At 39.6% G+C, this 25360-nt stretch overlaps 1 protein-coding gene across 1 annotated transcript; it reads left to right on the plus strand.

The window, feature by feature from the left end:
* Positions 1–246: 246 nt before the first annotated feature.
* Positions 247–24233, plus strand: LOC119891871 (solute carrier family 12 member 2-like). Its single transcript, XM_038703826.1, has 26 exons — positions 247–1161; positions 6718–6843; positions 7033–7108; positions 7511–7606; positions 8008–8147; positions 8252–8362; positions 9555–9663; positions 9748–9875; positions 10955–11039; positions 12448–12596; positions 14308–14415; positions 15070–15193; positions 15312–15413; positions 17012–17167; positions 17521–17620; positions 17971–18082; positions 18180–18320; positions 19205–19311; positions 20443–20522; positions 20603–20743; positions 21033–21146; positions 21911–22022; positions 22160–22246; positions 22729–22864; positions 22966–23033; positions 23600–24233. Exons 1-26 carry the CDS (start codon positions 700–702, stop codon positions 23733–23735), a joined length of 3306 nt encoding a protein of 1101 aa, XP_038559754.1. The 5' UTR covers positions 247–699; the 3' UTR covers positions 23736–24233.
* The last annotated feature ends 1127 nt before the right edge of the window (positions 24234–25360 follow it).

The raw sequence follows: 25360 nt of genomic DNA on the forward strand, positions 1-25360 counted from the left end.
TTGGTCTCCAAGACAGATCTGCGGCCCGTCCGGATCTGAGCCGGGTTGGATTCAAGTTGCCCCAACGCTAATGAAAAATAAATTGGCTTTATGAGGTAACTTCTCTGTTGCTTCCTCTTATCGTTTCGGGTCTCCTCCACTCCTTTTCTCTCGGCTTTAATGAACCAGGACGCGCGCCAAAGTTTGGTGCGTAATGGTCACCGATCCATCATTTCTTCTTCTTCTTCCTCCTCTCCGCCGTGTTCTCGACATTCTGGGATGTCTCGAGAGTCAAGCGAGAGGAGGAGAGAGAGAAAGAGAGATGACAATAAACCATTTGAGTCGCCATCTGAGGGGATGATACGCTCGCAAACTCGTGGATGGATGGACGGACATATAGAGAGACAGGGAGAGACAGACTGAGAGAGATACAGAGAGAAAAAGAGACAGAGTTGGTGTCCTTTACGCACAGATCTTTGTCGTGAGGACTGCAGACTGTTTCTGCAACTTTTGTATCTAAATCTTAGTTTGAACTCCAGTTTAATGACTTTCTTTGAGTGTCTGCGGTTGCGTGTGTCCGCTCTGGTTGCTTGTTACTAAATGCTGCGGCGCTGTTGCTCCTGCCTGTCATTGGTTCTGGAGAAGGTATTTATTTCAAGATAACCGTTTGTCTCTCGGTGCATTAGTTTTGGACGGGTTTTATCGTCTATCCGGACGGACATGTCGGGGCAGAAACCGTCCTTGAAGAGCGGCGGCTCCTCTCAGAGCCGCTTCCAGGTGGATGTGGTTACAGAAGCATCATCCACACCGCCCACAGCGGCACCGGTTCCTGCCCCGGCCTCCACCGACGGATCGAGGCCACCTGACGAGTCCAAAGGCCGGTTCAGGGTGGTGGGGTTCCTGGATTCGGGCGCGCTGGGCAGCGCGATGGACATCGGGCTCCCGCCTGATGTCTCTCACGAGCCGGACACGGCGAGGAGCGACTCGGTCAGCCTCCATTCAACGGGCACGGGACATACTCACATCTCAGACTCCCACTCCAACACCTACTACATGAGGACCTTCGGGCACAACACCATAGACGCAGTGCCCAACATCGACTTCTACCGGCAGACTGCTGCGCCTTTCGGCGAGAAGCTGACCAGACCGACGCTCTCGGAGCTGCACGATGAACTCGATAAAGTAACAATAAACCCCGTTTTCATTACATTTATCACGTAAAATAACTTCACGCTATATTTCACAACAAAAGCAACATGTTACAATTGAAATATTATGAAAAGGCTAGTAGGCCTATGCCTAATAGCTCGCACAACTAAACACCCTGTAATAAAAACTTAATAACTGAAGTTTAATTGCTGCCTTAAAATTTAGTAAGTAAAGTAAGTAGTAGTAAGTAAAATCAAACTGATTTTATGATTGTTCCAAGTCATTATTGTGAGTCTCTCATTGATTGGTTGCTGTAAGTCAACATAGCTGTAGCTGTATTATTTGTTTTAATGCAAGTTTAAATATTTTATTAACCTGCATTCAGTGTACTTGTCCCGATCAGTGGTTTCAACCTAGGCCTACTTATTTAAGTAAAATGAAGCAGTATTGACATAGGCTTTAAGATGATCTAAAAGTAGGCTATGTATTATTTTTTCTAATAAAATAGTTAGAACATGACACCATTTTAAGGCAAGAAGCTCTTTTATTTCTTGCATGAAAAGTAGCAAAATTATTTCTTTCAAGAGATACTTGCCTAAAATGCATTGTAAAGGAAAACATTACAACATACAAATGTCCAGTCTAAAAGTGCATAAGAGCATTTAACATTCACAAAACATACAGCATATGTTATCTATTATGGGCAGTCTTGTTTCACACCATCAGCAGACACAATACGTTTAATCAGTCAGGCAAAACTGCAGAACTTAGACCTCCACTTCACCAACAGTTGTTGCCAAACGTCAACAAATAATAACACAAAAAGTACTCTACAGAACTTGATACAACATAATCACACGTAGAGCTGATTTGTGTCTGTCTGTCTGTGTGGACGATTTTCAGTTTGAAAACACAGTCACAAACAGTGATGATAATACAGCTGAGTAATATAGTGGATAAGCAGATTCTGAAATCATGTGTGGTAGGGTTGAAGGGGAATGTATGGAGTCAGATCAGTCCCAATATTAATGGATGCACACAGAAGGACTGCTTGCCATGTGTGAACATAAGTGTGTGGGAGCTGTCAATCAAACCTATTCATGCACATAGGACTGAGAAGAGGGTTAATCAGCTTTTGTGATCATGTAGCATTGCATACCCACCAGAGATGCTCACAAGTCTTTGAGCTAGAGTCCAAGTCAAGTCTCAAGTCTTTGAGCTAGAGTCCAAGTCAAGTCTCAAGTCTCTAGTGTTTATTACAAATGTTATATCACCTGCTGTGTTCCAGAGGTTGCTTATAAAACTGCATAGCTTTAAGGAATAGGCTACTGTAACTGTAATGTGTTTTTCATTTACAGATCACAACCATGTAATGTGCAGTGCAATTATTGATGGCTTATTAAATACTGTAAGTCAACATACTCCCCAGACTCTTAAACCCAGTGTAACGTTAACTAAATAAAACTGTAAAGTTACATGGTCAACTATAAAGCTGTAACCTGTTTTTAACTTACAGAGCACAACCATGTAGCGTAATGTACAATGCCTCTACAATTAATGACTTATTATAAGCTTATAAACTAAGTCAACAAACCCTGTTGACTCTCAAACCCAGTGTAAAGTTAACTAAATAAAACTGTAAAGTTACATCATCAACAATAAAGCTGTAACCTGTATTTAACTTACAGAGCACAACCATGAAATGTGCAATGCAGTTAATGACAGCTTATAAACTACTGTAAGTCACCACACCCTGCAGACTCTCAAACCAGTGTAATGTTATAACTAAATAAAACTACAACTTTACATGATCAACAATAAACCTGTAACCTCTTTCCAGCCAACGGTAATAATTAACGTGATGGCAGCCAGCAGGACATAAATAATTACATTAATCGACCACCACAAGTTTGGCAAGTAAACAAACGCTCATTCATCTTTTCCTGACGAACGACAGTCGGAGTAAACCTCCCGTAGGTCGGAGATAAAGCAAGAAGCAAGCTAACGTTAGATGACCAATGCTGAGCTGGTGGTGTTTACTCACCACAGGTCACTAAATTATTTTGCGTTCTGCGCTTCTTTGTTTGGGTCTTGTTGTACGAAGTTTTAAAGCCAAAGTTTATGATGAATGGCGGAGCAGCTGCAGTGTTTGTTGTCATCTCTCACGCGTGGCCGTGCGCAGCAGATGCTACGTGTTCTGTTGGCAGGTTATAGGTAACGGAGGGAGGGAATAATGGCAAGCTCATCAGAAGTTTCCTAAAAAAATAAACATTGTCTATTCTAAATCTATTCTTACTGACTACTGATAATTTCCCCGTTTAAAAAAATGCTTTGAGTCTCAAGAAACCCACAGAAATGCAGTGAAGGTCACACATGACAAACTGTAAATGTAGGTCAACAGTTTTTATATAAATGTAACAACATCTATGTTGTTTTTCATCAAAATTGCAAATACGCATCCATTTACATTAAAAATACATTTGTGAACCTTATTTCTGATATTTTATAATTAGAATCAGCTTATTTATATGATATATAATAACATCATTGGCGACCTGTCCAGGGTGGCCCTGTCAGATTGGCTCCCAATGTCAGATTGGCTCCAGCCCCCCACGACTCTGTAGGATAAGCGGTTGACGATGGATGGATGGATGGATTACCAGTGTGTTTTCTTGTCAGATTTCATTGACCAGACACCAAAACCAATGCTGCAGATAGCAAGCCACCTATGTGATTAGCTTCCCGTCTGAACTGCCCAGCGCCTAAACAAAAGCGGGAAGCATCTTGCCTATGAAGGCTAATTAAGGCTGTCAAATTACGTCTGCATCTGCTAGCTCTAAATTATCTTCCTGATGGCAACAACTCATAATCAGAGAATTTTAAATGTGGAGGATCATCTAAAATATTGTTAGCCTGTCTAACGACAGTACACTTAAACATAGACTGGAGTGTCTGCTGTGGCTCATTCATGCCCATCACTTTCATGGTGCTTTTTGTCATGTTCATTAGTCTTGATTTAGTCTGTACAGTAAGGGAGCCAAACCAGGCAGCCATACCATATTGTACCATGATTTCCATCACAGCCTTGTAAAACGTTAACATAATCTCAGCACGGACACCATACAATCAAAGTCTCTGAAGGAAATTAAGTCAACCTGGATGCGCCAGCTCAATTTGTTGTCCACCATAATACCCAGACATTTATGGGAGGACATACGTTCAATAAAATGTCACTAAATAGCACAAACACACTTGAAGGAATATTATAGTGATTGACATGTAATGTCTTTTAAATTCTGCTGATTTTACTGTTTAGTATTTAGTTTTCCACAAGAGGTAGTCAGTTTTAGGCAGTAGGCAGATTTATTTTGTCACAATACAACAGGTTATAGAGTGAAATCGAGTTTGTAACTCCCTTCTGCTACGTAGCAGACAATACACATTAATATAGAAGCAATTATAAAAATGGTAAACAGAAATAAACTATTTTAGTTAATATGCAGTCATCATTTCCTTCTTGTCCACCTGACAGAAGTCAGTTTATCTCAGTGAACAGATGCCTCAAACAGAAAACATTCCCTTCACTCCCATTTGAGAGACTCTGAGTGGGCTCAGTGACATCACTGGAGGCATGACCCCAACACACACACACACACACACACACACACACACACACACACACACACACACACACACACACACACACACACACAGAGAGACAATGCTGCCTCTCATGACCCTGCAGGCATGCCACTCCTGATAGAACTAGGTAGCTGTAACATAGACGTACATTGTACATTGTATATTGGTAGTGAGCAGTTAAAGTATACTGACAGCAGGATATTGGATGACGTTTGAGCTCTTGTTACAATGACTCCAAAGGTGAAATAACACAAAGTGCAAACTGACATTTTCAGCATATCATACAGTTGAAGAAACTACATTTCCTTCATTTAATGGTGCTAAAATCAACACTTACATATCGACAGATGCTAAATAAATTTGTTTGATCAATTAATGTCGCACAACTAATAGTCCTTATGATATTTATATTGTGCTATACATGTTTCATACATGCCACAATATTTACATGCACAAGGAGTCACTTTAAGCAGCTCTGAGAAAGTTTTAGTTTATTAGTTTTAGTCTTTGTTAAACATCCTAACAATCAAGTTTGATGGTAGAAGTTCAGATTCACATTAAGGAGGGGTGTCTGAGTTGAAGGAAAATGATCAGCGTGATAAAGCTTGTCGTAATATTTGGGGAATGTGTATAAGAACAGCAACGATGTTCAAAAATAACTCCAAGATTCCTTGGGGTGGTGCTGGAGGTCAGGGCTATGCCATACAGAGTAACTATATCTTTAGATAATGAGTCTCTGTGGTGTTTGGGGCCAAGTACAATAACTTCAGTTTAACATCAGAAAATTACAGGTCATCCAGGTTTTTATGTCCTTAAGGCATGATGAATTTTAGCTGACTGGTTTCACCTCACTTGAGCAATGGATATAATTGAGTGTCATCTGCATAACAATTAAAGTGTTCTGATAAAATTGCCTAAAGGAAGCATATATAAGGTGAACAGGATTGGTCCCAGCACAGATCTTTGTGGAACTTCGTGACTAACTTTGCCGTGTATGTAGGGTTCATTGTTAGCATGTACAAACTATGATCGATCTGATAAATCTGACTTAAACCAGCTAAGAGTGGTTCCTTTCATGCCAATTGAATATTCCAGTCTCTGTAATTGGATGTGATGGTCAGTGGTGTTGAATGCAGCACTAAGATCTATCAAGACTAGTACAGAGTCCTTTGTCTGATGCAGTCAGAAGGTCATTAGGAATTTTCAGCAGTGCTATCTCTATGCTATGATGCACTAAATCCTGACTGAAAATCCTCAAATAAACTGTTATCATGGTCATAGTCACACAACTGATTTGCGACTGCTTTTTCAGAGATAAGGAAAGTTAGATATTGGTCTATAGATAGCTAAACGTCTGGATCAAGAGTCTTCTTTTTAGAGGTTTAATTAAAAATGGCTGTAGTACATAGCCTGTTAATAAAGACAAAGACAGATTGATCATATCTAGTAAAATGCTAACTAAGGGTAAAACTTTACTAAGCAGCCTAGTTGGGTCAGGGTCTAGGAGGCAGGTTGATGGTTTAGATGAAGAAATGGTGAAGATTATTAAAGTTTAAAGTCAGCACTTTTCTAAATGTTGGTTAAACGTAAAGTTCATTTTTAAAGTGTCAAAAAAATGGCAAATACTAATTAAGTTATCAAAGCCAGCATTTCAAAAATTGATAAAACATTTTTATTCAAAATCCATTATTTATAATTCAAAAGTAAGCCAAAAACAACCATATTTCTATACTGAACTTGTAATTAAAATTCAACTTTTTATAAAGACAAACTTTATTTGATTAATCAAATAAACAAAATTGATTTTCAAACCTGTGGTGTTCATTTTTATGAATGTTGATCAACAAATTGATTAAGCAACTTTTTGTTTCAGCTCCTGTACATTTTCTCTGTTACTCACCTCTTTGCCCTTCACTTTTTACCATCTTGGCTGTGACTGGTTGTCAGGAGCCATTTGAGGATGGTCTGGCCAATGGAGAAGAGCCATCAGCAGCTGAGGAGGCTGCAGCGGCCTTGGCAGCTAAGGAGGCGAAAGGAGGAACTGTCAAGTTTGGTTGGGTCAAAGGAGTCTTGGTTAGTGTTATGTACATGCAGAAATGGTAAAAGAACATTCCTCTGTTTTTCCCTGTGATGTGATCTGGTCAAATACATGTGATCAGGACCACATCCTGTTTTTCCATTTTAGTTTTATTAAGCACATTGTAGGACTCCTCTCCAATCTGGGGATACAAGCAAGTTTTACCGTGTGCGTGTGTGTTGCAGATCCGCTGCATGCTGAATATCTGGGGTGTGATGCTCTTTATCCGAATGTCTTGGATTGTTGGACAGGCTGGAATCGGTAGGTAAAATCAGTAGGGGTGGTGATGATGCAGTGGATCAGACACATACCTTTGATGTGTGGTACCTGAGTTCAATTCCTGCTGTGACATCCAAGGTATACCTGACCAACACACAAAGATTTGTGACAGTTATTTTGCCTTAGCCAGGAAGCTAGCTTAAAACATGACGATTTATCTGTTTGTACTCTTGAAGATCATGGGTGTAGTAGATGTCCCATGAACTATAGATAAAAGTTGGGTTAGCTTGCTTGCTAGGGGTACAGTTTGCTACTTGAAATATTTAATTAATCTGTTGGTTCGGAGTTGTGATTAATCACAGTTGTCTCATTAAACTCTTCTAACTAACTATCAAACTATCTAACTTCACTGTTTGGTCTGGATTGTTTTCATTTGTTTAATAGGACTGACCATTGCTATCATTCTGATGGCCACTCTGGTCACCACAATCACTGGTCTGTCTACCTCTGCCATAGCAACCAACGGCTTTGTACGAGGAGGTGAGACTGCAACTGTAGAGAAACTTTTATTTTGTAAAAGGTTATCTGATTAGTGAGGATATTTTTAGTTTATCGCTGAGTTTTCCCGAAATACATAGGGTCCATTAAAAAGACAATACTCAGGATGTAAAAACACTTGCATTTAACAACTGCCTTTCAGAGTAAAACATTTAGATTTTAAGCTTCAATTACATGATAACTCACATTTGATGTAATAACAGTAACTCCAGCTGCACCAAGTCAGGAGGTTTTAAGAAAACCTACCAATACAGTACCAATGTTTACAGTGAGTCAATAGCCTTTGAAAGTTATTTTACTAGCACACTTCAAATAAAAGAAAATGAAAGCCCCCAGTGTTCATGCTGAAACAATGATTAATACCATGAATTACTCCTGTCCAGGAGGAGCGTACTACCTGATCTCCAGGAGCCTGGGGCCAGAGTTCGGAGGCTCCATCGGTCTCATCTTTGCTTTTGCCAATGCCGTGGCTGTGGCCATGTATGTCGTAGGCTTCGCAGAGACAGTCGTTGAGATGCTTAATGTGAGGAATACTTTGTATAACCATTCAAACATCTGTCTGTTTCTTTGTCTATCAAGCACTGATTTTGATTTTGCCCTTGTTCCTGGTTTGGTTATTGGTCGTAGGATGTTGATGCTTTGATGACTGATCAGCTAAATGACATTCGCATCGTCGGGTGTCTGACAGTCATTCTGCTGCTGGGAATCTCTGTAGCTGGCATGGAGTGGGAAGCCAAGGTAGGACTATGGATCCAAAATATCACAGAAAACAGTTGACAACGACAAATCCTCTGCTGACATCTCAAAGAAATGATTCTCATAGTAAACGTTTTAGGTGACCTTATAGCCTCTACCAGCTGCCATACTGGTGGGCAGAAAACACCCTTCTCTCTTTCCTGCTAGCAAGTATGTAGATGCATCAAAGTCAAACAGAAATTGTTGTGTAAAGAAAACTAATGATACTGCAGATATTTTGCATATTGTTGTATTTTTCTATAATATTGTATGGAAATAAGCTTCAAGCTTCTCAGTGGCTGTTCCCCAGGGCAGCTAAGTGACATTTGAGAGTTGCAGAGCTGTCGACTTCTGTGGTGTGCAAATGATATGAAAACATAATAATAATAATAATAATAAATTTTATTTATAATGCACTTTACATTTCAGGGAAATCTCAAAGTGCTACAACAACAAGGGGTTAAAAACAGTTCCAGAAATTAACAATCGCAATAAAACACCGTAACAAAAAAAACATCATGACTGTATATCCACAATGCAACTGAAGAGTGAAGATGTAAATGACAAAAGTACAATTTGTGTTTTTAGCCATACCAACAGCATGGCTGTAGGGATTGCAACGCTGTCTCAGATGTCCCTTGGTTAGGGGTAACATTAGTAGTTTTTAGTGAAAATCTTCACAATACTAAATGGATTGTCATGAAATTTGGTTCTGACACTCATGGTCCCCTCAGGATGAATTGTAATAACGTTGATGATCCTCTTATGTTTCATGTTATCCCATCATTACATCAAAATTTCAATGAGTCCAATACATCAGTTTATGACCAAATACCTGCATAACAAATCATATTCGCATCAGCCTCATCTGTGCTTTGTGTTTAAAGCAAATGAGGATATGTTAGCATTCTAAAAAGCTATACTAAAATCGTAAACATGATAAACATTATACCTGCTAAACATCAGCATCTTAGCTTTGTCAGTGTGAGCATGTTGGCATTAGCATTTAGCTCAAAGGACCAATGTGCCTAAGTACAACCTCACAGATGAGATCAGGACACGGATCAATGATTCTCTCCAGGTGAAAAGTAGCTACCCAGATTTAATTTAAGCAGCAAATGTTTTTGCTAGGTGTGTCTTACTTATACCTCTGTCCACATCTCTTTTTTTTGCTCTCTGTCTCTCTATAAATCAGGCTCAAATTGTCCTCCTGGTGATCCTGCTGGGAGCCATCTTTAACTACTTCATAGGAAGCTTCATTTCAGTAGAAAGCAAAGAGCCCAAAGGATTCTTTGGCTACCAAAGTCAGTCTGTACCCTCTTTGTTTTATCTAATGTTTTGGTCTCTTCTATGAGCTAACATTTGCAGTGTCTTCTCACCTCCAACAGCTGCAATCTTCTTAGAGAACCTGGGTCCAGACTTCAGAGACGAGGAAACGTTCTTCTCTGTGTTTGCCATTTTCTTCCCTGCAGCCACTGGGATCCTGGCTGGAGCCAACATCTCTGGAGACCTCACTGTGAGTTTTACATGCCGCATCTTACATTAGGTCTTGTGGTTAGTGGTTAGTACACTTAATCAGATTTCACTACACAGATGTGAGATTCAAAACTTTGGATTGGGGTTACTGACACAGTTCTTGACTCATTTTCATCTTACTTTAGAGGTTGTTTCCCTTGGGAAGTTCTGTTTAGAATCAGTAAATATTTCTTGTGGTTTGCCCCAGGGATCAGTCCTAAGCCCCCATTTTTAGTTTTTAGTTTTTTCTTGACATGCTGCCATTAGGTTCTATTACCTGTAAACATGGCATCTGTTTCAACTGATATGTAGATGACACACAACTCTATATTGCTGCTTCATGTGATGATCTGAGCCCTGTTCTTGTAAATTGCTCTTCAGGAATCAGTGACATACCTCAAAAATACCTCTTTTGATTGCTGTTACCACTTAAAGAACATTGCCAGGGTCACACCATTTTTGTCTCTGGTTAACTGTGAAAAACTCATTTACACTCTTATTTACAATCAAAACACTGCAGCCAGGATCCTCATACTAAAATTTCTCCACAAGCTGCCTGTAAACTATAGTATTGATTTTATGGTAATTTGCATAATTTTCAAATCACTTCATGGACTTGTTTCAGACTACATAAGGCCCAACTAAAGTCTACGGTGATGCTGCATTTGTATGAAAAGTGCTATACAAATCTCGCAATATACTACAGATGTACAGATGAAATCAACTCAAAATAGGTCTGTAATAATACTGTAATTTATTGCTTCAGGATTCAATGCTACATGTAGCGTTTAGATGTAAGTTAAACCGTAATTATTATCCATTTCTCACTTTCTGGCATTCACGCAAAGTCAACAAGAGCACATGTCCCTGGCCAAAGCTAGCACTTCTATAGCTATAATTAACATATGGTAACCACTCCGACTCAGCTCTCATGTGATCAACAGAGAACAGTATCAGTCAACCACGGGCTTTCTCACAATTACTATTACTATAACAGAAGAGGTCAGAGAAAAATGCTTTCAGCTTGATAATAAGCTCAGTAGACAATAAATTTGGATCACATCATGTCTCCATCTTTAGGACCCTCAGTCAGCGATCCCTAAAGGTACCCTGCTGGCCATCCTCATCACAGGAATCACCTACGTGGCTATTGCCATCTCTGCAGGTAATATGATTAAGTTTAATACTTAAGTCAGTTTTCCTAGATTTGTAGGTGTTTGTGGCTCGTCTGATAAATCTCTGATTCATGTAGACTTGTGTTGCCTAAAGCTTTTTACGAGTTGCACAAGTTGTGTCATTGAAAACTGAGGCACAACAGTGATGCTATGCTTGCGATGACATTGATTCTCAAACATGTCTGAGATACTATAATATTTAACAATACGTTTTGAATTCTCTAAAGCAGGGGTGCTTAACCTTTCTGGCAGTCCAACCCCTTTTTGAAGTTGAAAATATTTCGCATTTTTTGCACCCCCGTGCACCCCCGTGGGGGTCCCGACCCCCAGGTTAAGAACCACTGCTCTAAAGGTCAGATTTATATTACATTATATGATGTACAGTTTAAGTCAAATATCTACCAAACATGAAGAGATGTATTATGTTATACCTTTGCAACTTCTTGATCCTACTAAAAGAAACAGATTGAAAAGGAAATTATTATTACTGATAATGGATAAAGAATAGTGTTGTTCTACACATATGCACATAGGGCTGACCCCGAATAGTCGAAGATTTGGTGCTTCGATGGACGGAGCCTGATTCGACTGTCAGTCTCAGAGTCGAAGCTTCGCAGCGAAATAAGGATCATGCCATTTTGGCGATATGGGGGTGCTCAACGTCTGATTTTACACAGAACTACCAGTTTTCTCACAATAAGTTAATATACAGCCGATTACAATATACATTTCAACGTTAACGAAAAAAGCTTTCAATAAATGTTTTTGTGTGTGAATAAATCCAAAATTGCAGCTCTAACCCTGGGTCATCAGTGCGCATAGGTGTAGAGAGTAGGCAGTAGCAGAAGAGGAACACTTGCTGAAGAGACGGAGCCCCAGCTTCACTGGTGTTGTGCGGAGTTGGGACTCACGGGACTTTCGGATCGCCCTGCACAAAAACACACATGATTCGACTATTAGTCGACTATAGGCAGGACTTGAGGACTCTGATTCAACTATGTAAATCCTTAGTCTGGGACAGCCCTAATTGCACACTAAAGTTGCCTGGTAGGCTCAACTGGTTTCAGGACAGAGACAATAGGTGTATCTTTGTAGGTACTTTTTTTATCAAATTAAAAAAGAAGAAAATAAATCACAAACAATAGTGAAAAAAGCGCTAAGATGGGTATGTGCAAAATCAGTGGCGTGTGTGATACATCAATGAGTATGAAAGTTCTGTGGGGATGATAAATAGTGCAGCAACCAAACCAAATTTAACATTACATTTAACAAACCAAAAGAGAGGGCTAAGAGAGTGACTGGTTCACTGCAACAAGCAGACCAGGTGAACTAAATCTCCATGATTTGGCTCCGTTATTACAATATGTCAGTGTGTTTGTTAATTTTCTCCTCCTGCAGGTTCCTGCATTGTCCGGGATGCCACCGGTGACCACAACGACACGGTTAGCGACACAGTGAACTGTACCGATGCCGCCTGCACACTGGGCTATGACTTCTCCATCTGCAAGGAGGGAGGCTGTCAGTACGGCCTGATGAATGACTTCCAGGTAACTGACACTCAGCTCAGGGGTAGATATTATTGGAATTATGTTGATCCTAATTAAGCAGTGTGGCTCCATTATACACAGAGTGAATGTATAAATTGATGGTTTAGGGGATTTTCAGATAAGATACACTGGATCCATTTAGTACTAAAAAAAAACAGTATAAGGTACATGTCTTAACCATACAGTCTATGGTGTTAACCACTAGGCCAAAATGGATATTGATGCTTTCAGTAGATATTAACACAAAAGAACATTTCAAGAAATTATAATTTGTAATGTGGATATGACGGCCAATCAGGTTCATTGTTTACTCAATAACAAAAACAAAACTTAGACAAGCTCAGGAATGTGTGTTACATAAAGGCCAACACACACTGACAGAATGTGACGTGCATTGAACGCCCACAGCAATAGTTTTCTATCGAAGCCTACACGTTGGCGCCGATGCTGCGTCAGGATACAACACTGCCCTATTTCCCATCGTCGACACACATCAACACTCCACAAAGCAGTTTGATCTAGCTATAGCAAGATACATTACACCCCACCCAACTTCATTCCCTCGTGGTGTGATTTCATTATTGCAATTTCTTTGTCTCCTCTTTATTTGTGATTATTTCTCTCATTAGTCATTATATTTACTGTTTCTGTTGTTTATATTAAGAACCTTTTTGTTTTAGCTTTTCTGTCACATTCATTCGTTTGTATGAGTTTTTAAAAGTTAGTTGTGCATGGTATCAAATGTTTTCCTTAATCTATATTCTCAAAGGATATAAAAAAACACCTGCAGATTCTGGGGTGGTTGTTTAACAGGAGCGTGAATCGTGTCAGACTGCTGCTCTGATCCTGTTTCTCTGCATGTGGTCGTAAATGCCTGCACTGTTTGTGTGTGTGTGTGTGTGTGTGTGTGTGTGAGAGAGTGAGACGGAGCTGTTCCCAAACAAAGTGCAGCAGTGATAATAGTGAATTGTTTTGAGTCACAAGGTTCTCACTGGTTGGAGCCACAGCTGAATGAGAGCATTGACAGTATCCACCTACACACACACACACACACACACACACACACAGCTCACTGACACTGATATCGCTCACATGTTGCACAATCTCGTCCATTGCCACTGACAGAAACACTTGCTCTTGTTTTATTATAATCTCTGGTTCACTAAAACAAATAAATCTTACGTCTGTGTGTGTTTCTCCTCTTACATGCTAACAGACGTCACGTTGTGTTGGAAGGTATTGATGCTTGAGAACAGAGCTGTTGTCTGTCCTTCACTGAAGTCAGTAATACAAATATTTTGTTATGAGACCATCCTTTTCATATTCAGCTTGTTTATGAACAAACAAGAACGAATGCTTCTTAACTTGTTGCGTACACTGCTACAAACAAAACACACGACTTTCAAAATCTCAGAACTGCTGTCCCATTCTGAGAAAGCTGCGACGATCGTGATATCGAACAACAACACACAAGTCCTTGTGGGGCAGATTGTGACACATTCTGTCCCAGACACAACACTAAATACAATTCTAAGAAAGACTGGACTCACACACCCAAACAAGATCCTATAACCTCTTACCTGGCAGGATGTCTTCACAACTCTACCTAATAAACTTCAGTCATGTGACTAGTTTACAAACTGAGGGTAGTTTAATTGGTCAGTGTAAACCTAAAGGTGTGTGTGTGTGTGTCTGTCTATCTTTTGTCTAGGTGATGAGTCTGGTGTCCGGCTTTGGTCCTCTGATCACTGCAGGGATTTTTTCAGCCACTCTATCCTCTGCTCTGGCCTCGCTGGTCAGCGCACCCAAAGTCTTCCAGGTAAGACATCAGCTACTTTTATTTCTAGATAACCAACACCAACATCACTACACAAGTAGAGCCTGAGCCTTTGACAAAAACTTTAAATTGACCTTATCAGTCAAAACATTAGCAACAGAAATACTGACTGAATGAGTAATGAATGGTTATTTGTGTGCCAATGACTTTTTAAAATTTGAAATACATTGTGATTTGAGACAAAACTGAACTGAACATCCACTTACTAGGTTTTCTCATAGCTTTCAATTGCATCTCATGTCCCTAATCAATGGATGAAGACTGCTCAGTTGTCATTTAGATGGCTCAAGTGCCCTCACAGATGAAGAGCATAACGTGTGGTTGAAAGCACAAGAAGGAGCTATGTATGTCGATCTGGAGTTAAGATTTAAAAAAAAAAAACTTTTGTCATACATCAACTTCCAAGATCAAGAATTACATTTTACATCTTACATTATGGTAGATCAACATTTTTATTATGTAGAATTAACTTAAGTACCACACAGTCAGTTTTTTCATCCCGAGCCTGATGCAACAGTTAGCAAATGTTTTTCTCTCAAAGTCAATGTTTCAAATCTCTCTCTGAACAACTGAAGTAACAAACTATCAGCTTCACAAATGAAATTAAAGAATGACTAAAAGCTGTTGTGATTCTAGGCTCTGTGCAAGGACAACATCTATCCAGGGCTGATTGTGTTTGCGAAGGGTTATGGGAAGAATAACGAGCCTCTCCGTGGTTACGTCCTGACCTTCTGCATTGGCCTCGCCTTCATCCTCATTGGTAAGCTGCTTTGTGCTGCTGCTTTAATGTAAACTTTTACTGTAGCTAAAGCTGCAACTGAAGAAACAGAACGAACAACTGGTCTTGAATAATGAACCTGTCTGTTGTTGTCTGTTAGCCGAGTTGAACATCATTGCCCCCATCATCTCAAACTTCTTCCTGGCCTCATACGCTCTCATTAACTTCTCCGTCTTCCACGCCTCCCTGGCCAACTCTCCAGGTAAACTCTGGAAACTAAATATTGATAAATGATGACATTTGCTTTAGACTTGCCTTATATTAGGTTGTAGTGATGTTTGAGTTGACTTTGCCTTGCCTTTGATACGGTATCTAATGTTTATATATTATATCACAGATGAACATGACAAACTGTATCATATTAAAAGTAGCTTTCATTTGTGGTACAGGATGTTTCTTTTTAAATTCTGACTTGACTTGGTTACATTAGGTTCTGACTTCAAGATGTCAATTTCTGCTCAATTTGCCTATGCTTTGATACTTGCATGTACATGCATGTACCTAGTAGTAAATTTAATAGTCGGGTAATCCTCAACTTCCAGGCATAATAAGGTATTTCTTATCTTCTCTTGTCCATCAAGGTAACACAAACAACAAAGTATAGAGGTGTCATTGCTGAAAGACAACCTAATGCCTGTTTCCTTCATATGACAACACCTGCATGAGTCCTGAATTTTCGGAGTGACCAGCTACTTGGCCAGCTTTGCCGATATGTGTAAAGACTAGGTTGTTTAATACTGTACAACTTTATTGTTAACAAGTATATTCTCAAAGCTCGAAGCCAAAGAACCTCCAGTCTTTACAGCAAAATGTACACATAAGAAAAAACTTAAAAGTATTCACCTTACTTGCTAGCATACTTGTACGGATAGTTTGAACAGGCCTGCAAAGCTAACTAGCAATTGTGTTTAATTCAACCATTGAATCACTTCTGCCTCCATCAAGGCTTTGGGAAACATTTGCATTAAAGTTGTCATATTATGCCGATTTTCAGGTTCATAATTTTATTTACGGGTTGTACCAGAGTAGCTTCACCATATTTTTGTCATAATGCACATTGCTGAAAAACCTCTTCTTATCCTGTTTAATCTACGGAGTAAAGCATCTCAATTTTACTTGATATTTGTTTCGAGTTGAACATGCGCGTTACCTAGTTAAGGACTGTTAGCTAATCAGAAGGAGAGTAGGGCGGGTCCTGACAAGCAAGATAGAGTGATCCAAAACAAAGCTGTTTCAGCCATTAGCCACGGCTTCAGTTCAGCTGTAGGCCATGCTCTCGAACTAGCTTCGCAACCTAGATGTTTCAGAGTGGTAAGTTATTAATCTGAATTAAACAAATTTATCTTTCATAGTAACATTTTATCTGTGTCTCTAAATCACTGTTACAACTTTACCATTCACTGTCTGGAGGGTATCTGTTTGGTAGGGAGGGTGTTGGTGAGGGGAGGCAGCAAGCGGATGCCTTGTCACTGTGTGTGCTGCAGCTCAGTGTGTTTCTCCACCAGTGTTTTTGAGGGCGTGTTACATAATGACCAAGATGATGGAAGAAAAGGAAGGACTACAATCGAGGACTTTTTCACTTTGCAAACCTATTACATGTACAAAAAAGATATATAACTCAACAAAGGAGAGGGAAAAAGCCAAAAAGCATAACATGACCTGTTGTAAAACTGGTTATTAAAAATAGCAATGCGTTTGTTAAACATTTGTGCTCGTATCGGGGTCTGTTAATATTTGCGTTGTGATGTTTTGCCGTCCTGCTAGCTTGGCCTTTTGTTTCATTCTCGTCTCTCAACAAAGGGTGGCGTCCCAGCTTCAAGTACTACAACAAGTGGGTGTCCCTTGCTGGGGCGATCCTGTGCTGCGTGGTGATGTTTGTCATCAACTGGTGGGCAGCTCTGGTCACTCTGCTCATCGTCCTTGCTCTCTACATCTATGTCAGCTACAAAAAACCTGGTAAGAACAGCACATTGTGTCTTTACCAACTGCTAACAAGAAAACAGATCAGAGACCAACCACTTGTTTCTGCTTGAATTCAGGCAGGCAGTTGATATGAAGTGCCATCAATGTGGAAGCCAAAAACAAAGTGCCCTAAAATGCATTCCTTTAATGGCCATTAGAGGCTGGCTGCCAAGAAAGTCAGTATTAAAGTCAACAGGAAGATCTCTTCTTAGGGGATTAATAACTCAGTCGGAGTAATGCCTGTCTTTTTTATTCCACTTTATAGACATTCAGCATCATCACCCCATGTCACTAATGTTCACTTGTCTACACTGCTCTTACTGATGTGTGTGTGCTGTTTCCTGTAGATGTGAACTGGGGTTCGTCCACTCAGGCCCTGATCTACAACCAGGCTCTGACTCACTGTCTGAACCTCACTGGCATCGAGGACCACGTCAAAAACTTCAGGTGAGTTCGAGGGTTAGAATCTTGTTTCAGACATGACACTGTTGGGGGTTTTATACCAACTCAGAACCTGCTATGCTGTTATGCTATGCAATGCTAAAATCTGTATTCATTGATGCTGTTTAATGATTATTTAGATAAAAGAATCCAGCAGTGTGTAGTGACTAACAGTGGAACAATACTGTAGAATAATTAAATGAGCCTGGGAGAGTTTTAGAATTCTTTTTTTGGGTAAATGCAGCAGCCAAATTTTCCCTTTTAAAAATAAATGTTACCAGAATTTAGTGATTAGGATACTTTGGTCAAACACAAAATTAAGAAAGTGTCTAAGTGATTGAATTCCGTGTTTACAGACCGCAGTGTTTGGTGCTGGCTGGCTATCCAAACTCTCGCCCTGCTCTGCTTCAACTGGTTAATTCTTTCACCAAGAACGTCGGCCTCATGGTCTGCGCTCACGTCAGGACGGTACGTGATGTTTCCAGAAACATCTCACCCTGTCTTAGGACAGTCGAACAACCCATTGTCTTGTCTTATCATTGCCTGGGTCTCTCTCCTGGTCCAGGTGTCCCGTCGGCCAAACGTTAAGGAGTTGTACCAGGATCGCTCTCGCTGCCAGCGTTGGCTTAACAAAAAACGGATCAGGGCCTTCTACATTCCTGTTTTTGCCGAAAACCTGCGGCATGGGGCCCAGTTCCTCCTGCAGGTATGACTGTTTGGCTGGAAATTTAACTACAAACCTGTCTTTTCCTCTGGAATTTGTCTGTCAGGTACATATGGATATCTCATTAATTATTCAAATGACTTCAATGTGGGCGTGAGAGCAGGTTTCCATGCTGTTCTTAACTTAGTCATTGGTGCTTCTTCACTTTCATTTTCCAGTTTTATGTAGCTGCTCTGGAAATTCAAACCAGAGACATCAATGATCCATGAACTAAATGACTCCAAACGTTTGCTTTTGTGACCTGTTTCCGAATATTAACACTTCTTCGCATACACGCACCTCCTTTATATTAAACACTGAAGATTTCATTTTCGGTGTCATCCATCCATCCATCAAACGCTTATCCTGCGTATCCCAGTTGACATTGGGCGAAAGGCAGGGTACACCCTGGACAGGTCGCCAGTCCACCGCAGGGCCACACATAGACAAACAACCAGTCACACTCACACCTAAGGACAATTTAGAGTCATCAATTAACCTAGCCCGCATGTCTTTGGACGGTGGGAAAAAGCAGGAGCACCCAGAGAGAACATGCAAACTCCACACAGAAAGGCCCAAGAGAACCAGGGCTCGAACCCCCAACCTTCTTGCTATGAGGCAACAGTGCTAACCACTGCACCACCACCTATTTTCAGTGTCAGAATTACTTAATTTTCTGTGCATCTCATTATTTAATCATTATGTTCCCTATTATTATTTTGATTGTGTTGTTTTTCTTACTTATGTTTGTTTTGTTTTTGTTTTAATGGGGTAATATGAACCCTGTCTGGCTTTATTTCATACCAAACTTCCATTATTAAAGCAACTTGCTTATTCTCTGTATGCATTGTTAGAAGTTTGTCACATCTCTGTTGTCTGATCTTCAGGCTGTCGGTTTGGGTCGTCTGAAGCCCAACACTTTGGTCATGGGTTTCAAGAACAACTGGAGTGATGCAGACATGAGAGATGTGGAGATTTATATCAACACTATACAGTAAGGACGAGTCTTTTAACAAGAGCTACTAACGTTTTACAAAAGCACTTTTTTGAGTCTGGGATTTGTTCCATGTTTGAGTGTCTTCAGAAGTCTGCCAGAATGTATGTTTAGCCTGTGAAACACAACTTGGGGCAAGACAACCTCAAGTAACTTATACAGGGAGAGCAGCAACGGAAACACCTGCCTAACACCAGTTTATCCAACAGTTTCTGGTGCATATGTATGTAGTATGTTTTTGTTTCGGAAACCCAATTTATTTACATTTTTAATTTGGAAGTATAAGTTTATTTAGAAAACAAAGATCTCCAAAAATGTTTAAGAGAAAAAAGTTTAAGTACAATTTTGCATGATCATTTAACTGAACATTTTAAATTGTCTGTGTTTTGCATGTTACATTTGAAAAGCTTGTTTTGTAATAATTTAAAAATAAGAGCCACATAATGTATTATAGGGATGCACCGAATATTTGGCAACCGAAATTAATCGGCCGAAAAGAATAAAGAAAGCACTTTCGGTGTTCGGCCTAGTAATTCAAAAGGCTGAATAAACTTTTACATTGACATGTTCGCAGTATGAAAGCATTTTAAAGTGTCTGAGAAAGACGCTGTTTGCAGACACTGTTCTGCTGTACTGTCTCCTAGCATATCCACTCCATCTGTGGCTGACAACAATGTGACCCGCTTTGATTGTTTCTGTCACTTGTTTCTGAGAAAACACATATTCAAGCACACGGATTCAAGCCTTAATGGTAAATCCACTGAAACTGAAAAAGATGTTTAGTTAGTTGTTTAGTAGCTTCCCTGTTTTTTACTGAAAATCTCAGAAGATTCAAGCATGAAGAAGTTTCGACTGATTGAACGATTAAGTTTCGACTTTCAGCACACTCAGAATATCAAGAGGGCACAGTAAATTATGCAAAATGAAGGAGAACAAAAAACCTTGAAGTATGTTAATACAAAATTGACTGTAACGTCCCTAAAAGTAGTGTAAAACAAATTCAGATTTTGAATTCTTAAATTATCACAGACTAAATTGGAAGACACTTTCTTAGAAAATACATTTACATTCCATCTATAAACTTTGTTGTGCAGTGACGTTTTGAGTTTAATTATCTGTTCTATCTTCCAGCGACGCCTTTGACCTGCAGTTTGGGGTAGTGATCCTTAGGCTGCAGGATGGACTGGATATCTCTCACATCCAGGGACAAGGTTTACATTTGTCTTTTCCTGTATTTCTGTGTATCCACCTACTGCATGTACTGTATCTATCTCCCTGTTTGTCCCTGTAGATGAGCTACTGTCGCCCCACGAGAAGCCACCAATTGGCAGCAAGGAGGTGGTGGTTTCTGTCAGTCTGGCTAAAGACTCAGACTCGGATTCCTGTCCTTCCAAAACCACCAGCAACCAGAGCAGCCCGCTCATCATGAGAGGTGAAGGAGGAAAAGAGGAAGAAGGAGGTTTAGTCATCACGGCACACTGTGAACACTCGCCTGCTTCTTAAGCCTTCCCGTCCTGTGTTATAAGATAAAAATGTGTTTTACTCATACCAGAGATAAGCCCAGCGCGCCTTTAGCCTAGTTTAACACAAAGCAGAGGCTAACTGCTAGCTGAGCTTGAATCAGTAGACAACATATTAATCAGGCAGCTTTGAAGACAGAGAACAGAGGTTCTAAATGCTACCTTTTGTCATTTCCCATTATGTGATGTCATATGCTACAGAGACCAAATCTCCTCTGAGTCTGACCGACCAGCGTCTGTTGGAGACCAGCCAGCAGTTTAAGAAGAAACAGGGCAAGGGAACCATAGATGTCTGGTGGCTGTTTGATGATGGAGGTCAGTTTTTATGTTTAATAGACTGAAGAGGGCTACACAGCAAAGCTTGGCTCTAGACCATCTTGAAACAAAGTCTCTGATTTTCTTTCTAACTTAATACTGTATATCTGAGTGTCTGTAGATACCAGACAGTGTTCAGCAGTTAAAAAACTAACAACAAGGCAAAGGCACATGAATATGACTGTTTTACAATGGACAAGGCTTGATTTAAAATTAGATTTGATCTCTCTTCAGTCACATGACAGATTCAGCTCCTGTCTCTTCTGTGTCACTGAACCTTCCTCAAAAGCAAAACACCTTTACTGCTGACTGATGATTATTTAGATTTGGATATTCTTGGATATAGAGATTAAATAATAAAATATAATAAAGTGCATCATCATATATGTACACATAAAACTATTTTCACCTACTTGTATGTAGATAATAGTACTATGTTTATGTCTGTTTCTACCTTCCTGTAAATTGTTCTGTGTGTAACTTTGAGAGCTTAAAACCAAATTTTTGAATGTGTTCGAACAGGAAAATAAAGCAGATTTGGATTCTTAGATAAAAATTAAAATTAAACATTACTTTTTTATCAGCAAAGTAATAGCTGTCGTGTGTTATGTGTGTATAAATGTGGATATAGTATGATGTCCTTCATGTAGTTATTTTGTGGTGTATTTACGTGAAGCTCTGTGCAGACTGTGACAGCAAATGTCCTTGGAACAGGACAATAAAGAATCTATCTATCTAAAGTGAGAAAGTGTTTGTGTTTGCAGGTCTGACTCTGCTGATTCCCTTCCTGCTGACCAATGGGAGCAAGTGGGGCGACTGCAGGATCCGTGTCTTCATCGGCGGGAAGATCAACCGCATCGACCACGACCGTCGAGTGTGAGTTGTATGAGCTTTGATCTTATTTACTCTACAAACAGTTTTCATCCTAACTAACCTGCATGTTTTTAGTCTCTACAATCCTGTATGTTTATCACTATGTGTGTGTGTGTGTGTGTGTGTGTGTGTCCCGTCAGGATGGCCACACTGCTCAGCAGGTTCAGGATCGACTTCTCTGACATCCACGTCCTCGGAGACATCAACACCAAACCCAAGAAACACAAGTATGACTCTGGTGGAGTCTCCCTCAGCTCAATCCCATAGTTCACTTAAATTTATCGTGATTGATTTTCATTCAAACACAAACTTGACCATAAAACATAGTAAATTTATAAGACACTCAACATTCACCTGTGAATGTATTATTTAGCACACATACACTAAAAGGCTGCGATGGACTGGCGACCTGTCCAGGGTGTACCCCGCCTTTCGCCCAATGTCAGCTGGGACTCACCAAACAGGAGCCGCCTCAGTTGTGTAAAAAATGCATCTCAGATCCTTTGAACCGAACCACAAGGTGTTGTCAACATTGAACAATGTCAAATTCTACACATAGCAACTTTAAAAATGAAAATGAAATGAAGTGGTTTGAAAATGTTTAAAATGCAACTATAACCTTGAAATGACTGCTGATTAGGAGCGCGCTACAGCACAGTTACAGCGGAGGGGTTAAAGCAGATAATGTAAGTGACATCTGGTTTTGCAGTAAGCTGAGTTTCAAGGAGCTGATCGAGCCGTACAGGCTGAAGGAAGATGACATGGAGCAGGAAGCCGCAGAGAGGCTGAAGGCCCAGGAACCCTGGAGGATCACTGACAACGAACTGGAGCTGTACAGGGCCAAGGTCCATACTGTACTACAAACATATCAGCTCTGACCATTCACACTGCCATGTTGAAACTGTTAAACGCAGGAAGGTTAATGTCACCGTGCTGTGTGTTTCAGACCAACCGTCAGATCAGACTGAATGAGCTGCTGAAGGAACACTCCAGCTCAGCAAAACTCATCGTCATGTAAGAACTTCAGACTTGTGTTCCCTGATTAAACCATCAATAGTTTTTCCTCTTTATGCCATTACTAACTAACTAGTTTATCATTGTGGGTTTTATTTTACTCACTAATTGCTGATTAAAATGTAATTGTACTGTGATTGGCCAGCTTGCTAGCATCGCGTTTCCTCCTATGCATTTCCGTTTCTTTTCTCTCGTTTAACTTGTCGTTTCAGCTGTACTTGTTGGGTAGTTTCGTTTAAAACAAAACTATATTGTATAAAGTTTTTTGTGTGCAAAACTCTTAATTTGAAAAGTCACTAAAGCTGTCAGATAAGTGAAGTAAATTACAATATTTCCCTTTCAGATGTAGTAAAGTAAAAGTTGAAGTAATACTGGAGTAAATGTATATTCCATCACTGCACAGTGACACAGTGAACTGGTTTGAATCAGTACTCCTAGCATAATATTTAGGTTTCAAAAAACAAAGATAACCTAATGATAAATATAATGTTTGTAAAGAGTGTATTTTCTGCACTGTTATTCTCTCCTCAGTATGCACATACATCTCTCTCTCTGTCTGTCTACAGGAGCATGCCTTTGGCCAGGAAGGGTACGGTGTCGAGCGCCCTCTACATGTGCTGGCTGGAAACTCTGTCCAAAGACCTCCCACCTCTGCTGCTGGTCCGGGGGAACCAACAGAGTGTCCTCACCTTCTACTCCTAACACACAAGTGTACAGCGTCCACACACTCATACTCTGTCTACTGGTCTCTGTGTATATTTATTAAGGTATTACACCGCCTGCGGCTGCCCAACAACAGAAAATATTATCGTGTTTTGTGACACAGATCTGGAACGAAAAGAAAAAGTGTTAAAGTCTAATTCTGTGTTTTCCATTTGGCTTAATTTCAGTAAATTTCTTTTGATTCCTTAACAGATTAATCAACCCAATCAACATTACGATGGCTGTTTCATTAATCTGCGACAATAACAGGCTGTATATTCCCTGGCTGCTGTGTGTTTTACGTGAATGAGAGTAACTACAGTAAATATTAATGTTTTAATGTTTATTTATAATGATGAAATCAGGATTTCAGAATGTTTGTTGGTCTTTAGGTGACCTGTGATTATTAAGTGGTGTTTTCTTTCACTGGGTTTCAAGTAGCAAGTCACTGGCGACATTATGTTGTACATTATTTTATTAAAATATTAACTAAACCACGTTTCTGTCTAGTCTGTTTCTTATCAGATTTTTGTAATTATTTGTGGATCATTTAATCTCTCTTGACTTTTTTTCCTGAAGAAACAGGTATGAAAGTAGAGAAGTGTTACCTGATCAACAAAACATGAAATAAAGCCTTAATCACCTTAATTTATGTATGACAGAACGCTGAATATAAGTGAATGTGGAAGAGATACTGTATCTTACATGGTAAGATGAAGGGCTAGCTCACATTAGCTAGCTACTGGGAATGTATGCTAATGTTGATGAATATTCACTGTTTTTATCAATATTTCAAAGTTTTGGAAGCTTGATGTCATTTGAAACGTGGTTGCTTGGACAGAAATAGTGTTTAGTAGTGAAGAAATAGTGAAGAAAACTCCCAATAAAAGTGAACATATAAACAGTAAATATGGCCAAAACATGGACATTCGCCTGGTATATTTTTGAAAAATTGTGCCATAACTGTTGTATATCAGTTTCTTTTCCTCAGATTTACAGTTACAGTTGTATTGTATTAGAAGATATTCAGTTGCATTATAATGAGTTTGATGATGGTTTTGATGGTCATATTGCTGTTAGAATACACATTTTATACCAGGCGAGGATGAAAATGTCATATTGTCCTTTATTGCATCTAAATTTACTATTTAATAGCAAAATAAATAGGTTAATTTACAGTTGATTTGTAGGCTATTCCTTAGCTTCTGACCTATCAAAGGTGACCAATTATTTATCGAGGCCAAATGGTTGATGAGTTATTCCTGATTCATTTTAGTATTATTTAAGGCGTTTTCCCTGGAAATAGGGGAAAATAGCTCAGTTAACACACTTTAGTTTAGGTGGCCCAGATTACCCGTGATATGCATTATTCTAAAACAGGTTATTATGCATAACGAATACTTTTACTTGTAACACCATGTTACATAGCCTACTTTAACTTCACTATACTTTTGTACATTTACTAAAATAAAAAATGTGAATGCGAGACTTTTACTTGTATTTCCAAGTAAAAGGTGTGAGTAGGCCTACTACTTTCACCACTGGCGTAATGCGATACTGAAAATCATTGCTCACTTTGATAAAGAATATCATCTTACTGCCAGAGCCGTTCTACGTTTTTGATT

This window comes from Micropterus salmoides, unplaced genomic scaffold, assembly GCF_014851395.1.
Source record: "Micropterus salmoides isolate LMB-PRFRI ecotype aquatic unplaced genomic scaffold, ASM1485139v1 Ms_hic_scaffold_7, whole genome shotgun sequence".
NCBI classification, from domain to species: Eukaryota; Metazoa; Chordata; class Actinopteri; order Centrarchiformes; family Centrarchidae; genus Micropterus; species Micropterus salmoides.

Bases quoted from the DNA above. Each gene is read 5' to 3' on its own strand.
- LOC119891871 (XM_038703826.1), top strand. From the start codon at position 700: ATGTCGGGGCAGAAACCGTCCTTGAAGAGCGGCGGCTCCTCTCAGAGC. The intron at 12,597-14,307 runs GTAACTGACACT...TCTTTTGTCTAG, and splicing joins GCCTGATGAATGACTTCCAG to GTGATGAGTCTGGTGTCCGG. The intron at 19,312-20,442 runs GTAAGGACGAGT...TCTATCTTCCAG, and splicing joins ATTTATATCAACACTATACA to CGACGCCTTTGACCTGCAGT.